The sequence below is a fragment of the Ornithodoros turicata genome, chromosome 4 (genome assembly GCF_037126465.1).
Source record: "Ornithodoros turicata isolate Travis chromosome 4, ASM3712646v1, whole genome shotgun sequence".
In the NCBI taxonomy this organism is placed as follows: Eukaryota; Metazoa; Arthropoda; class Arachnida; order Ixodida; family Argasidae; genus Ornithodoros; species Ornithodoros turicata.
In genome coordinates, this window is record NC_088204.1 from 42,469,590 (window position 1) to 42,486,156 (window position 16,567).

A 16,567-nucleotide genomic window follows, 5' to 3' on the forward strand; every position below is an offset into this window, starting at 1 on the left:
CAGGCGGCTTCGCGGGCGCGAGGTATTGGAACGCATCCTAAATCTTATCCGTTGACTAGTGCGGTAGATTCGGAAGCCGCTTCCAAGACCACGTAGACATCGGAAGCCACGTTGTCAGCGGTCCACAAACACTGTGCAGTATTGCGGTATTCTTACGCTCTTACTTTACGAAATATCGAGTAGATGCGGCATGTCGGAAATGCGTGCACGTGAAGTAATAAACCGCCTACGCCAATTAAGTAGCAGATGTACAACTGCACATCCATATATATCAGTATTCGTTGTATTAACGCCATTTATTGCAGGTGCCGACGTACCGACTACTGGGGAAGTTTACATCAACAACTACGATGTAGTGAGCAACCCACGAAAAGCATGGGAGTTTCTCAGCTACTGTCCCAGGGACAATATCGTGTTTGCTGACATGACAGTAGAGGAGCACATCCTCTATTTTACATCGGTCTGTATGCGTATAGGTCCAGGCAGCTCTCTGAAGTAAATTAACGAATTGCGAAAATGCAGATCCGCGGCACATCTTGGAGGGACGCACATGATGGAGCAATGGCTGTTCTGAGACAACTCGACCTGTTTAATGTAAAAGATGAGCTGGTGGGAACCCTCACCGTCCGCATGCAGAGATCCGTATGCGTTGCCATCGCCGTTTGTCTAATGGATAAGGTAATACTCAAAGAAAGCTTGCGTTAGTCATTTCAAGCGAGAAACGACTGGACTTAACTGTTAAGAACTTAAAAGGACCCTGAAATGATTTTCGCGGATTCCGAGTACTCTGCAGGACACCGTTCTCATGATCCATCACTATCGTACACACATCGACTTTTAACCGTATCCAGTACAACGGGGGCGCAGTTATCAGACAAAAATAGCGGGGCGTGACCGCTGGACATATGCCTTCGAAGCGGGCTTACGTCATCGCCATCCAATTCTCTCAGCCAACTGGGAACGACGAGGACGACACACCCCGCGGGACCATGTGGGTGCATGGTCTCGGTTTGGACAACAACGACGTCGTATATCTGCCGTCGAAATCACTTGAAATATGGCGAAAGGCAAATTCTCAGCAATGGAGGAAGAAATTATGTGACGCACACAGCGCCTATGGATCGTTCGGTACTCAGCAGCTCGTAGTTCTGACGAAGAAGTTCAAAGAGGAAAACGTGCCCCGGTAACCATGCTGACAGTCAACGGCTATATTACATTTTGCGTAGGATTCTGTGTCAACGGTTAGATACAATCTTGTCTCCAGGTAAAATTAAAACATATTTCATAGCGAAGTATGCAAGCTTGTTTGCAAATTTTGCAGTTTGCTCGCAAAAGCTCGTCCGCGAATCGGCAACAAGTTCTGTGCATGATGTCACGGCCAGTTCGCCTCGGAGGCGGGCCGTAGCAGCTGCAGTTCACGCCCGTGGTTAATATGGAATATCTTCGCTATTTGAACGATTTTCAACTTCATATTTCACAGCGTGAATTCTTTAGTACACGGGAACAGATTAAAAATGATCGTGGGCTTGTCAAATATCCTTTCATGTTCCCTTTAATTGCTCTAAGGTCGACTGTAGTAATGAAAAAAAAAAATAGCCGAAGCTCTTTGGCTGCACGTATAGCGTACGTTTGGGCGGTGACAAACATATGGGTACTATGGGGAGCTGTTACAGTCGGGCCCTGCCTGGATTCCCTGCATTTTGGCCCTGTCTTGCATGGGATGAGGTGGATTGTGAGGGACCGTATCTAATTCTTGAAAGCGCTGGGTACGGAGGGTTCTAATAATATTTTAGAGGCTGTCTACAGCATCTTCATGTGGCGTAGCTTTGATTACTTAATTTAAATTGCATATTTCACAGAGTGAATGCTTTAGTACACGGGAACAGATTAAAAATGATCGTGGGCTTGTCAAATATCCTTTCATGGTCCCTTTAATTGCTCTAAGGTCGACTGTAGTTTCACTTTCCGGGAGCAAGTGTGCTCTCATGTACGCAATGGACGTTTCAGTATCAAGTAAACTGTGCTATACTGTCTGCTGAGAGATGTGGGAAAAGGATTCAGGCGAGCCGGTACATGGTGAGTACGGTTGCCACCTTTCCGTCGACAAATACCGAATACCAAGGGGGGATGGGGATTCTTGTGGTTTCCACCTCGCGTTCTTTCTATTGATCATCACGCAGTAGTATGCACTCGTGCTACTCGCTCGTTATTAGGAATTAGAGAGCGTGGTCGTTTTACAAACCACGGAATTGGTTATAGTGTGATAGCAAGCGGGCTCTGTATACATCGATCTTTGAATCAATGAGATTTATGGAATGTCTTATTATCACAAGTTGGTTTAGTTATTTCAAACTGGCCGAAAACCAGTAGAAGTCCATGGTAGCCAGGATACGCCGAAAGGAGAGACAAGCAGGAAGGCCCCTAATTGGCCGACTTAAATGCATTATGTCGCATTTTTATACCTGCAGTGGTCCGGTCAATTTCATTTGCATTGTGTCCAGTACTGTGTGAACTATATCAGACTATGGGTTCTATGTAATGGAAGAAAAATAGCCGAAGCTCTTTGGCTGCACGTATAGCGTATGTTTGGGCGGTGACAAACATATGGGCACTATAGTGCCCATATGTTTGTCACACTGTTACAGTCGCACCCTGCCTCGATTCCCTGCATTTTGTGCCCTGTCTTGCATGGGATGAAGTGGATTGTGTGGGACCGTATCTAATTCTTCAAAGCGCTGGGTACGGAGGGTTCTAATAATATTTTAGAGGTTGTCTACAGCCTCTTCATGTGGCGTAGCTTTGATTACTTGATTTAAATATCGCTCAATCTTTGATGACGAAAAAGTCGTATACTTCGACTCCGGTAATTTCCGAAAATTTTATGTCCGGATTACATTTTCACCCGGACACCGAACGCAAGCCTTGAATTTCCGAACTGTTCGGGTGAAATCCGTACAGGTGGCAACACTAGATACAGGGACACAACCTGGGACAGGGAGGAAACCATACCATACATGTGATGAATGTCTAACGTATTTAGTTTGTTTCTCAATAAAGGGTTACTGTGTTCCAAATTGTCTTGTATTTACCTTGCTTTGCCCATGTCTCCGGTACGTCTCTCTGTGCCGACAGTCGCCTGAGATGTAGCAAAACACATTGATGAGTCGTTAGATTAGTATGCGGCTCCTAACGTTAAGCCTCCAGTTCAAGAGGTGGTCCAGTCAAATTATGACTGCACCACGATAAGGTATCGCCACATGACATGTTTTCCATTATCGTCGCGGATGTTTTTGTGCGAGCACTGGGCCAAGGTTTTCACTCACTCAACAACATTCCAGTCTTCCCTAGAGTAACGGGTTCGTAACTTTGCTTAAAAGTTATGAGACTGGTAATCTCAGAATGCTTATTAACAACTTAACTACAAATCACATTACCCTTTCGGGATTGTTCCGTCGACTGCTTCCACCTGTCGTTGCAGTAGTCTTGGAATATTACGAGGCCCTGATCCTCAATTCCTGATCTGTAGTTTTCGAACTGGAATTTGACTTTCACGAAAAGAAACATATGACACTGCGAGGCTGCGAACTTCGGTTTCGCACATGGCCGTTGGCGCTCTTCAATTTCAGGTAGAATTCAAAACCGCATCTCGCTCCTTCTGATATTGCAGGTAGTGCAGCGTTTATGATCTTTTCTGCAAAATGAGTTAATATAATGGTAGCAACTGTACCTGAGAAAGATACAAAATCCGTTGAATTGTGGCTCTGAGTTAGGAATGCTGCACAATATTTATTAGGCAATGAAACTCAACACGCCAGAGCAATCTAACAAGATGAGCTTTTAAAGGTGCTAGTAATGCAGCAGCTGATTATTTCACGATTATTTAGCTTTTTTTTTTATATTCGCGACATCCTGCAGGTGTTAGATAGAGATCTAGCTGAAGACCAAGAAAGACACAAGTGAATTATATCTATAACATTATTGTCAGCAAGTAGCACGTATAAGTTAGTTGTAGCGAAGAACTTCACCGCAATGGACGAACACTCAGCGTACACGGCGATATCACCCTGTCTCCTGAGGAGAAGAGTTGTACGAATGTAGGAATGTAGGAAGAGGAAGGTAGCGCCCTAATGGTACTTATGTTGAGGTAGTGTTCTGCAGAGAAGAAAAAAGCGTAGGCCAAGTAGTTGTCTCGCGACGTAAGGCTGCGAATTATAAATAAATTGGCGTATGGCAAGCGTACTATGAACATGGGAAGAGTCTTAGACTTTTTGAAGCATCGTAATGGTCACGCTGTTTGATAACGCCAACAAGGAGCAATCTTACTCGCTATTTGCAGAACTATCCGTAGCGACTCGGCATATGGCTATATAGGCAAATATAAAACCGATAGCAGAATAATGGCAGTGACATCTCTAGGCGATCCTGAATATGAGCTTCACTTTTCCGTGGTGGAACGTTCCGCTCGTGTGATGTTCCTTTACTTGCAGTGTAGACGAAGCGCAAAATCAACAAAGGAAAGGGATACGCTTACGTGGACACCCGCGCATGTGAGAAGGAATGATGCGTCTAGTCGTCTGACAACAGGAGGCAACGCACAATTTTCATCTCCGATGTTACACACTTTATACGAGCGACGACACAAAGCGAATGACGCGCACTGGCGGCAGCTGGCGAGAAGAGTGACCAACCATCGTAGAGGAGGTGGTGTTCCTCTACATAAGTCCTGACCGGCGATGATGGAATGTCCCAGCGGGCAGATGGACGTGCATGGACGGCACGCTGGAACGGTGCCGGTAGAACTGGCTGCCAGGCGCAGTGGCGCGCGGCAGCAGAGGCACGTCGTTTTCGTCGTCCACGGGCCGCCACATCACTCCCCCCCCTAAGACTCGGAGCGGTGCATGCGGTTGAGGTCCGCGTCGATACCATGAAGAGGAGAATGAGGACGACTCGTGGATGATGGACGACTGGACACACGTCTTGTGCTTGTGGCTGTTGATGCAGCAGCAGCGGGATGGCGGGAACAAGAGTGCTGCGGTCCGGGCGCGTTCCAGTGATGAGATGTGATGTGAATGCTAAGTGTTTGACTGCTTGGATGCTTCAGTGGTAGCTGATTGTGTTGAGCGGTGCTGTGTGCGTTGTGTGCCGTTGAGTGATCGTTGCTGCGTTGCTTGTTGCTGAGTGTTGCTGAGTAAGTGCGTTGAGTGGTCTTTGCTGGGAGCTGATTGTTGCTGGGTGAGTGCGTTGCTGAGTGGACGAGAGTACCTCGACCGGTACGTAAGCGTGGACGCTGTTTGTCGCCAGAGAAATTCCGGGGAGGACCATCATGAAGCAGGCGGAGGCCGTAAACTGAGCTTGCTGTGGTCTCCCTGCGGGTTCCCGGTGGAAGAGTGGTCCCGGCGTTCTTGCCTGGTAGGCGTGTGGTTCGCTGCTGGTTTGCCGATAATTTTAGGATGATTAATTTAGGATGACGGCACGACGGCACCGATGGCCTTCTCCATGTTGCCCGTTATGGTGCGAAATACTGACTCGAGATGACTTGGCAGTGGCCTACATTCCGGCTTTCCGGTCTTGAAGAGGGAATATGGTTTCGGTTGATGCTTCATCGATCTTTGAGGCTTTCTTAGATGTTGTTGCGCCATCAAACATCGAACATCCTTGAGGCTTTCCTACAGTCCTTTGTGTAGGCTCGGTCCCAGCTCAGACCTCCGCTACCGCACTCATCCTTTCGCCTCTTTGCTTCTTGTCGTCGAATATCCCTCGCCTCAGCCAGTCGGTGCGTTTTCGCCTTTCCATAGGCTCCATTTCCGTTCCTGAATTCCAGGCTGTAGCTTTCGGTTGTTGCGCCCGTTTATCTTGGAGGCTTTTCTATGGTCTTTGGAGGCTCGCTCGCGACTCCTTCGAACTTCGGATATCGACCTCCTCGCTCCTTGTCGTCCAGCACCTCTCGTCTCAGCGAGTCGCTACATTGGTTGCTTTCTATAGGCCCCATTTTCGTTCAAGCGTTCCAGGTTGTGGATTTCGGTTGCTGCACCCGTCAATCTTGGAGGCTTTTCCACATTACATTTCTGTAGACTTGGTCCGGGACTTCGGCTACCACCATCGTCGGTCGGTGTGGTGGAGTGTCCATATTCTCGGCCAGTCGGTGCATTTCCCGCTTTCTAGGCTCCATTTTCGTTCCTGCATTTCAGGCTTTTGGCTTTCGATTGTTGCACCTTGTCGATTTTTGTAGACTTTCCTACACTTCGTTTGTGTGTTGTGAACGGCCACGTCCCAGTTCGGCCATGTAGATAAAACGACGTATACAGGGTATCCCAGAAAACGTGTCATTGAATTATAATAAAAAATACATCACCTAGAACCATTCGGTCAACGGCATTGGCTCTTTCTAGGTTTTTGCCACCTCCTGATGTGAATGTCGTGTAACGTTAGTTTAATTATGTCAGTTTTTGCGAACTGAAGTCTGAAATTTGCCACGTGATGTGAAGAGCGTGACTACGTTTACTCAAATTTATTATTGAAATGAATATTCAGGAGCTATCCCATCGAAAAAAATAGCCGAGCACCATGCTCTACAGAGCTCCAAGAGGATAGCGGGCGACGAATTTTTCGGCGCAGTCGTTGTTAGTCCGACGAAAGGAGGTTGAAAACCGAGCCCACACCGGCATCGGAGAAAGAGATAACACAGGAATGGCTTATCGCGTCTGGCTTCACTGGGGATCATGCTTTCCCTCTCCCAATTTTAGGAACTGTCACTTTTTCAACTATCACTCTGAGGGCTGGGTTTGGGACCTCCTTTCGTCGAACTGACAGTGATTACGCTCAAAAAGTCGTAGCGCGTTATGGTCCGGTGATCCGAATAGAACGATGTTCGGCTATTTTTGCAAATGGGAAAGCTCGTGAATATCACTCTTAATTACCATGAATTTGGTTGAATTCCGCATGCTCTTCATATTGGTGCGGTAAAAAAAGTGACGTTTACTTTGAAAATTTGTGAATTCAGTTCATAAATATTTATATAATTAAACTTACGATGCATGACATTCGCATCGGGAGGTAGCAAAAACCTACAGTTTTCTCGCTCATTTTAATCAATTTGCCAAATTTTTAATCTAGGCGCCAGGCTAAGTAATCCACCTGCCAAAGTTTTAATCCAGGTGCCATACCACTTAAACCGTACGCAAAATTTTTGATCCGAGCTTCAAATCAAATATGCGTGCAAAAATTTTAATCTGTGTGCCGCATCATTTAATCCGCCCGCCATTTATTTTAATGCACCAACGAAATAAATTGCTGGCAAGTGTATTTGATGATGCGGCAGCTCCAAATGACTTCGTTTTGAGGAAATTTGTTCAGTATTTTTGATTTTCCTGACAGGAGCACGTCTCCTAATAACACAACTTTCTACCACACGACATATCCTTGTGACGAAGGCAACTGATTATAAATGTAGGTTAAATAATTATGTAAACAACAAGAAGGAGAAAATGGTGACGGGATTATGGCTGTCGTGTGACTCTGAGCATGAACACCAACCATCGGATGATGTTTCTGGCATGGTAGTGTTTCATTTAATTTGAGCCGGGCATATGTAATGTGGAAAGCACTCTATAGCCAGGGAAGAACACTGTCTGGTCTTGCACGTATTCCAAACAATTTATTCAGTGAAATTAAGGAAATAAATAACACAAAGAACACAATGCAGTACAGCTTTTTTGGCCTTGCTATCGCAACTACTGAGCGATCACATATCGTTGCCTTCAAGAGCAGCTGAGACAAACTTAAAATAATTGCGCTCGTAGGCCGCGCAGTCCACACGCAGGACCTTTTGCATGGCATCTTGCGCAGCAGAGGTCAGCATAGCCCTTCGGTGCTCCTTTTTTGTGGTGCTTGCAGGAGTTTCTAGCAGTTGGTCTTTTCTTCCTCTGAGAAAAGCCTTTACGCACAGTTTAAATTTCGCAAACACTTCTTCAATAGGGTTGAAGAATGGACTGTACGGACTGTACGGAATACTTCGTGACGTGCGTTTCTTGGAGACTGGCTTCATGCGCACGCTTGTGACATGGAGCGTTATCGAATATAAAAAACTGCATTTGAGCTTGGAGAAAGTAGCAAGGAGAAACAGCTACTCTTGGAGGAACGGCGGCTGCGCCTAGAGGAGCAGCAACTGCAGTTCCAAAAAAAAAAAAAGTATGACATGGAGGCAGCCCTGGAGAGACAGAGATTCGAGGCCCAAGTTAAGCTTGAAAGAAGACGCCTTGAGTGGATGAGAAGCGAGAAGAGCAGCGCATGAGGATGAAAGAAAGTGACAGAGAAGCTCGAAGAGAGGCTGAACACAGACAAGCAAACCTGATGCAGTTGCTTTTGGAAAAACTTTTGACGCGTAAATAAATATCGACTGCATATGGTACACCAAAGGTAGTCACCTTTTACAGTCAGAGCGCAAATGAAGCCCAAATATCCTTTTTATCTTTCCTTTCAAATAAAATACAAAATTAAGTGCCCATAATAGTTGTATTTGGTCTTCAATGCAGCGTTTTTTTTATACCGTTAGTTTTTTTCATAAAAAAAACTATAAGGGCTACAGAAATGCTGTTTTCACTGCTGTCGTCCCTGGGTCGGCGGACGTTCTTGGCCATATGTTGCTCAATCGTCAAATGACTAATTAGCAAAAAATCGTTTATTAAATTTTTAATTATAAAAGCTACGAAGTTGTCCCAATGAGAACATCTGTTCCTTATGGTGACCTGATATCGTAGCCGTTTTCAGAACTAAAATCTGTTCGGTAGAAAGTCCACAAAAAATTCCTGAAGGAACACAGTTTTTTTGTTCATTGCGCATCTTCGGAGACGCGTCTTTGCTTCACCCCCAATGTGAGAAGGTGACGGAGCCTCATGCGTCGAAGATGACCTTGAACTTGCGTAAACAAAACAAAAACACATGTATCGGGTGACGCTATCGGAACTGCCCTTATCTTGGGTTGCATGTTCTGTTTGCTTTTAATCTTTTTCCAGGACGCAACACGCTACAGTGTAAGTAACCAAATTACAAGCATCATGTTTCCGTCCAACCAAGGGTCCATGAAAGCTGCATATCACACCGTTGGGACACAAAGGCTGGAACCGGAGACACGGAGACGTAGACCTTCCACGTAGACCCATCTGTAGACTCTCCACTGACCAGCAGCTTTACTTTTCGGGACACAACAGGTTGCATGCTGTGAAATTCCAGTCAGTCATGTGTCCCAACAAAAGAGAGAGGGCGCAGACAGGTGCATACTGAAGGCTGGAACCGGAGACACGGAGATGACAAAATTTCTCTTACACAGCAACGGTTTAATAACAACCAACCGCTTATATCCCCAAGAACCTCTGAAGGGGGGCAAGGAGAATGAGCGAGGGGTTACTAACACAATTTTCCCTCGTGGCTATCTCCACCGACTCCAACACCAAACGCTTCCACTTGTTCATTTCCGCACGCAGAACTGTCAGAAGAGTCACTGAATACAGGCTGACAGCCATTGCATTCCCTGATGTGGGCTACAAGTTCACTAGACACAAAACTCTTCTGGGTACTACGGCTGTGTTTTAAAAGGCGAAGATTCAAGCACCGACCTGATTGACCCACATAACAGAACCCACACTGAAAAGGAATGCAGTACACAACGTTCTCCACACAGTGTACAAATGGATTTTTGTGGGCAACAAGGCATCCGGTTTTCACAGAACTGAAGGGTGACAATCGGCTTAGCTTGAAAGCGATCGGGAATACAATTCTAATGCCAAAATTCTTGGCAACAGCAAGTATGTTATGCGAAATAGAGCGATAATAGGGGATGACAACAGTTTTGAGTTGCTTATGAGGGTCATCAGACGGTTTTTCAGGAATGAAAGACAGACGTCTAATTTCAATGAATGCCCGAGAAGAAAGCACATGGAGATCATAACCTCTGACATTGTTTTTCTACGCTTGAAACCACACAACGAATACAACTTTTCGAGGTAGCAGCTCTCAACAAGGAAGAAACTATGCCATATTTCACAATTTTAGAATGAGCACTCGAGTAAGGAAGAAGAGATTTGGCGTTGTCTTTTCCGTAACGTCAGCAAAGGCCATTCTGAGTCATGAATGTGGGTGAAGAGATTCAGAGGGCTTAAGAGGGTGAAGAGATTCAGAGAGAATGCCAATGATGCGGGTCTTGGCTTTCCGGACGGACCTGTCAAAGGGTTTAAAAGGATACAAGAACGGTGTTAACTTTAGCATGAAACGACGATACGAAGAGAATGGCAAATCGCCCGGATTTATAGCACTCAAGAAGCTTCAGATCGGATCGTTCCAATTCACTCAACGTGGCAGAAACCTTAGAATTTGTGAATAAGCACTGTCGGGAATGCGGGAAATGCGCCGTTCAAGAAATACATTCTTATCAGTGATATCGGGATTTCTAGAGGAGACATAGGAAAGCATGGAAGTGTAGGAGCCCGAGAGGAATGTTGTGAACAGCCCGGATGACAACAAGAACTAGTTTATTCGACGGGATCGCCTAGGTTGCTATACATCACGCGCTCTGCGCTATCTTCGTCATTGTCGATGCTGACGATATGCTACATAGCCCCCCCCCCCCCCCCTCCAGAAACGGCGAAGAGACGTCCGACCAACGAACGTGTTTGGTCTTCGGCGGAGAAAGCGTCGTCAAGGGGAAGACAGCTGCGGCGAGGCGCTCGTTGTCGACGTGGGCGGGCTTCAGGCGGTCAATGCTGACTGTGTCCTTACGGCCGTTTACCGAGATGGTGAAATGCTTGGGTGAACGGGACAAGACGAGTTGCGAACCGGAGTATGGAGGGTGAAGGGACTTCCGCGTGGCATCCGTTCGAAGATACACGAGAGACGCCGTGGCCAATTCATGGGGAACGTGATGCGGGCGGTTGGAGGGTACACGGGTATCCGTGGGACGGATCTGAGCGGAGGTATGGCGCAGGCGATCAATGTATTCGGGCGCGGCTGTGGAGGGCTGAGCTGATGGATGAAAGAATTCGCTCGGGAGTCGAAGCGTGGTGCCAGCACTGCTGACGACAGATCTTGCTTGACGGCAGAACGAACTCCGAGGAGGACTATGGGGACGATGTCAACCCAGTTGGTAGGGTCTGCGTAGGCCATGATGGCTACCTTTAGTTGACTATGTAACCGTTCTACAAGGCCGTTGCAAGCAGTGTGGTATTCGGTTGTGCGGCTGCGAGATGTTCCCATGAGCGTCGCGAAGGCGGCGAAAGGGTGCGCTTCAAACTGACGGCCCCTGTAACTATTTTAGAAGGGACACCAAACCGAGAGATGCACGATGAGAGGAAGGTGGAAGCGACCGTTCCCTCTGAGGCGTCAGGCATTGGGGTGGCTTCAGGCCATCTCGTGAAGCGATCAACCGCCGTCAGTAGGTAGCGGAACCCTTGACAAGGTGGCAGCGGCCCGACTATGGCCAAGTGCACCACGTCGAAACATGCGTCGGGAGGGGCGAAACGTCCTACGGGAGCTGTGGTGTTGCAAGAGACTTTGGTGGCCTGGCAAGCTGGACAGGAAACAACCCAGGCACGTATGTCCGCGTGCATTTTGGGCCATATGAAACGCTCAGCAACGAGCTTTTGTGAGACGCGAATTCCTGGGTGCGAGAGGCGGTGCAACGACTCTAAGACAGTTCTTTTGAGTGACAAGGGCACGAAGGGTCGCTGTCGGCCTGTAGATGTGTCGCACGGGATATGGAGGGAGGAACCGGGAATTTCCAAGTCTTCAAAGCATAGAGAGGAGGAAGACCTCCGGAGGCTTTGGAGCCCGCCGTCCGCTTGCTGCTCTCGAGCAATATTCTCGGAGGAACAAGCGGTGCTGTGCATGGCGTCGATGTGGCTGGGTGCGTCCGCCGGACTATTGTCTGAGCCCATCACATGCACGATGTTGGTGCAGAACTCCGAAAGGAAAGCTAGAAGGCGCGTTTCCCGCGGGAGTAGCGGGTGCTTGCACATCGAAAGGCAAAAGTCAGGGGCTTGTGGTCGGTTAGGAGAGTGAACTTCCTGCCTTCGAGAAAGAAACGGAAATGGCGCACGGCTAGGTACGCTGCCAGGAGTTCTCTTCTGAACGTGCTCTATTTGACCTCTGCCGGTTTGGAGGCCTTCGGGAAAAACGCTATGGGGCACCAGACGTCATCGATTTTCTGCTGGAGAACAGCGGCGACTGCAACGCCTGAGGCGTCGACCATTAGCACTGTTTGGGCTTCGTGCTTAGGGTGGTGAAGGAGTGCTGCGTTAGAAAGACTGGTCTTGATATCCTGGAAAGCCTGCCGGGCTGGTTCGGTCCACGTCAGAGTACGCGCAACGTGGCTGGCGCAGCGGAGGAGTTCCTTCAGCGGGCGCAGTTTGTGGGAGCAGTGCGGAATAAAACGTCTATAAAAATTGATGAGCCCGAGGAAACGTCTGAGCTGGCAGAAAGATTGGGGCTCCGGGTATTTGACGATCGCTTCGACCTTGGCGGGAAGAGGCGCGATGCCGTGACCGAGGAATTCCAGCGACGATTGCCCGAACTCTCATAGCTGTTCATGATGTTCATGATGATACCGTGGTCTGCCTGGCGGGCGAAAACGAGACGCATCTGCGCGAGATGTTCTTCAAGAGACGAGCTGGCAACCAAAATGTCGTCGATGTAGGGAAAGGTGAAATGAAGGCGTCGAAGGACGCTGTCAATAAATCTTTGAAAGGTTTGAGCGGCGTTCCGCAGTCCAAACGGCATACGATGAAATTCAAAAAGACCAAATGGGGTGGTGATTGCCGTCTTAGGGATATCGTCTGGTGCAACGGGGATTTGATGATATGCCTTCATTAGGTCTATCTTGGAAAAGAACTTCTTCCCGTTTTGATTGGCGGCAAACTCGTGGAGTCGGGGCAGAGGATATCGGTCCGGCACTTGGGCTCGACTTGGGGCTGTTGGAATTGTCGTGAACCGGTGAGGCACTGCTGCGACGTGAGCGGCCAGAGGAATTTGGTCGAGACAGGGCAGAGACCATACTGTAGAGGTGTCGCACTTCGGCGCGAAGTTCCTCGATTTGCTGCAGACTCGAAGATGGGGGGAGAGGCGCGGTGGAAGCCTACTGAGAAGAGGCACAATCAGCTGCGACGGAAGGGCCTGTGACCTCTATGATTTTGTCAGTGTGCTGTGCGAGCTCGGAAAGGGAAATGCTTGAAACTGTGGTCAAAATCATTTGAACTTGCGGCGGCAAGCGTTGCATGAAGAGTTCGCGTAGCAGCGAATCGTCGAACGTTGCTGCACGGTCACCAATCGGAGCTTGCATGGCCCTCAGTAGCTGGGAGCCGCCGATCGCCCAACTCCTCGGCTGTGAGGCAGTTGTTGCAGCTGCCTGCGCTCAGACGCTGTCGTACGCTGGAGAATAGCGTGTTTGAGCTGGTCGTAGAGGCGGTCGGCTTGTGGGCTGGATAGAATGTCGCCTACCTCCAAGGCGACGTCGAGAGGCAGAACAGCGACAATGTGTCAGCACTGCGTCACCCGAGTGGTAATATCTGCCAGCTGAAATTGTGCATCCGCTTGCAAAACCGAGACCTTCGGGTTGAAGGTCCAGAAAGGGGGAAGCCGCACGGCGACGTGTGCCACGGGTGGTACAGAGGAAGCGCTGGCCATACCAGGAGGTGGAAGGTTAGAGGCAGGCTGATCAGAAGGCGGGCTCGTGCCGAACATAGGCGGCTGTTCCGGGTCACGAAATATGTAGGAGACCGAGAAGAATGATGTGAACAGCCCGGGTGACAACAACAACTAGTTTATTCGATGGGATCGCCTATGTTGCTATAGATCACGCGTTCTGCGCTATCATCGTCATTGTCGATGCTGACGATATGCTACAGAAGCAATATCAATTTTGGTGGGCTTAACCATAAGACATGATTTGGGTGTAGCAGAGAGCAGGGCAGCCGTACTATCAGAGAGAACAACATTGGATTTAGGCATTAGAATTGTATTCTTGAACTCTTTCAAACTAAGCCGATTGTCACCCTTTAGCTCTGTGAAAACCGGATGCCTTATTGTTGCCCACAAAAATCCCTTTGTACACTGTAAGAACGTTGTGTATTGCATTCCTTTTGAGTGTGGGTTCTGTTATGTGGGTCAATCAGGTCGATGCTTGAATCTTCGCCTTTTGGAACACAGCCGTAGTACCCAGAAGAGCTTTGTGTCTAGTGAACTTGTAGCCCCAGGGAATGCAGTGGCTGTCAGCCTGTATTGAGTGACACTTCAGTTCTGCGTACAGAAAGGAACAAATGGAAGCGTTTGTTGTTGGAGTCGGTGGAGATAGCCACGTGAGGAAATTGTGTTAGTAACCCCTGGCTCATTCCCCTTGCCCCTTTCGGAGGTTCTTGGGGATATAAGCGGTTGGTTGTTATTAAACCATTGCTGTGTAAGAGAAATTCTGTCGTCTCCGTGTTTCCGGTTCCAGCCTTCAGTATGCACCAGCTTGTCTGCGCCCTCTCTCTTTTGTTGGGACACATGACTGACTGGAATTTCACAGCATGCAACCTGTTGTGTCCCGAAAAGTAAAGCTGCTGGTCAGTGGAGGGATGCGCAGCAGTTCTGTAGCTGGGCACCCTTCGCAGCAATTGCCTGTGTAAAAGATGAATTTTATCAGACATGTAGTCATGCTGTTAATAAACTTTCAGTATAACTTGTCAATGCATGTGGTATACATGAATGCGAACAACAATCACAGAATCAGAGCTTGCAATACTAGAATTTACAGGGAGAAATGTGGAACAGCTAGAAAGTGACAAGAACGCTACAAAACTTGCAAGGACCCACATTTGAAAACACTTTGAGGCAGTCCACATTCAGCCACTTGTGAGCCCGCAGCGTTGTTAAGAGGCCCTCGAACTCTGTCGATATATGCTTCAAAACCGCGTTTGCTCATAACGATAGCGCGGATTCGTGTCTTCTGAACATGCGCTCCATAGCACACAGTGGTAGTGGATACGCCAACCGGCGCAAGGTGATCCAGAAGGCTTCATTTTCCCTATTGAGATTCCTTGGCACGTGCAAACGGTTGACTGTAGACGAAGGGCGTCCGCTATTTGTCCAATGCCTTGCTTTTCAAATCTAAATTGCTGTTTAAACTCCCGAACGTTGATCGTCCATGGCCTGGCGGTGATGCAGCGAAATCCTCTGCCAGCAGGGCATCTTCTATGTCGTCACACTCAAGGTGGCTAAGAAGGAACGGATCATCAAGAACACTATAACGGGCCGCAGACTCAGGTTACAAAATATAAACCGCGACTAGCCCTCACAAAGCACAGGAAGCAACTAGAGAAAATGTCGTCACACGCGCATATGACACTGAAGTTTATCGCGTTGACAACAGATGGCGCGACGGTAATCGTACCGCGAAACGGAGTCGAAGGAGACCTTGTGCCAAAACACTTGTGATGTCTCTCCGTATCCCTATCGTGAGTCGTTTAGGGAAACTGAGTCGGAGGCAGCTTACGATTCTCTAAAACTCTATTAATTATGCGTTTCAGATACCCGTATTAATCTTAGAAGAACCGACTCGATTAATGGATCCTAAATGTCGTCACGAAGTGTGGGAAATGATCATGAGAGCGAGCCGGAGGAGCAGCGTGTTGATGACGACGAACAGCATGGAAGAAGCGGAGAATATGGCCGACAGGGTTATTATGATGCACGAGGGGAAAGTGGTCTGTGCAGGATCTCCAGGGTGGCTCCGTGAACGTTTTGGCTCCAAGTACTATATGCATTTCACGAAGGCCACGCAGTTCAGGTAAGCAGTAACGTTTTACAGCGACAATTTTTTTACTCAGTGTTGAAAACTTATACAGAGAATAATTAAAACATAGACTATTAGTAAAAACTTTTAGCAGCTATAAAACCCATATTTTATCTCAAGTCGTTCTCTAACACAAATATTATTAGGTAGTAGTTGATGGTAGTTTTGGTAGTTGATTGCTTCATGTCTAATAGCAATGCGGTATACTTGGACTGAGTTCTTTAATCGTCGTTGCACCTCATCACAGAACAGAATAGCAATGTACCGTGAACTAAGACCGCCAGTTTCCCTGCGCACTTTCTACTGCACACTAATAGCCTGTGTTCTAGCAAGTTAATACAATAAATTTTTAGATCAAACTGTTTGTCACGGCAGCGCTTTGATATTGTTATCAATCGCGTGCTCTGCAATGCACATAAACTAGCTAATGAGGTAATGAGTGAAGCTCAATTTTGCATAAACGCTGTAAGTAAATATATATTAAGCACCATAATATGTCCTTTTCGTATTGGTCATAAGCGGTCACCGTCACGTATTCTTGTACAAAGGTCTTCAACGGGTAGAAAAGACATTTTTGTTACCCTGAGAGGAAAACTAACCAATTTTGCACATACAACGACAAAAAATGAACATGATTGTAAAGGGAGAGATACAACCAGCAAATAAAGTAAATGCTTCAGGGTTGAATTAGAATATACCTTTCTGAACGGCCTCGCGTGCTTGGACAACGGTTCGGTTACTTGTGGTTCGGTT

General features: G+C 47.6%; 1 protein-coding gene across 3 annotated transcripts in view; it reads left to right on the forward strand.

The window, feature by feature from the left end:
- Positions 1-16,567, forward strand: part of LOC135391463 (phospholipid-transporting ATPase ABCA3-like) — a 288,004-nt gene that overhangs the window by 173,445 nt on the left and 97,992 nt on the right. For all 3 annotated transcript variants that reach the window (XM_064621719.1, XM_064621720.1, XM_064621721.1), the window contains 3 exons: positions 306-460; positions 523-678; positions 15,549-15,808. In XM_064621719.1, coding sequence (XP_064477789.1) covers positions 306-460; positions 523-678; positions 15,549-15,808 — 571 coding nt within the window. The remainder of the gene's footprint in view (positions 1-305; positions 461-522; positions 679-15,548; positions 15,809-16,567) is intronic.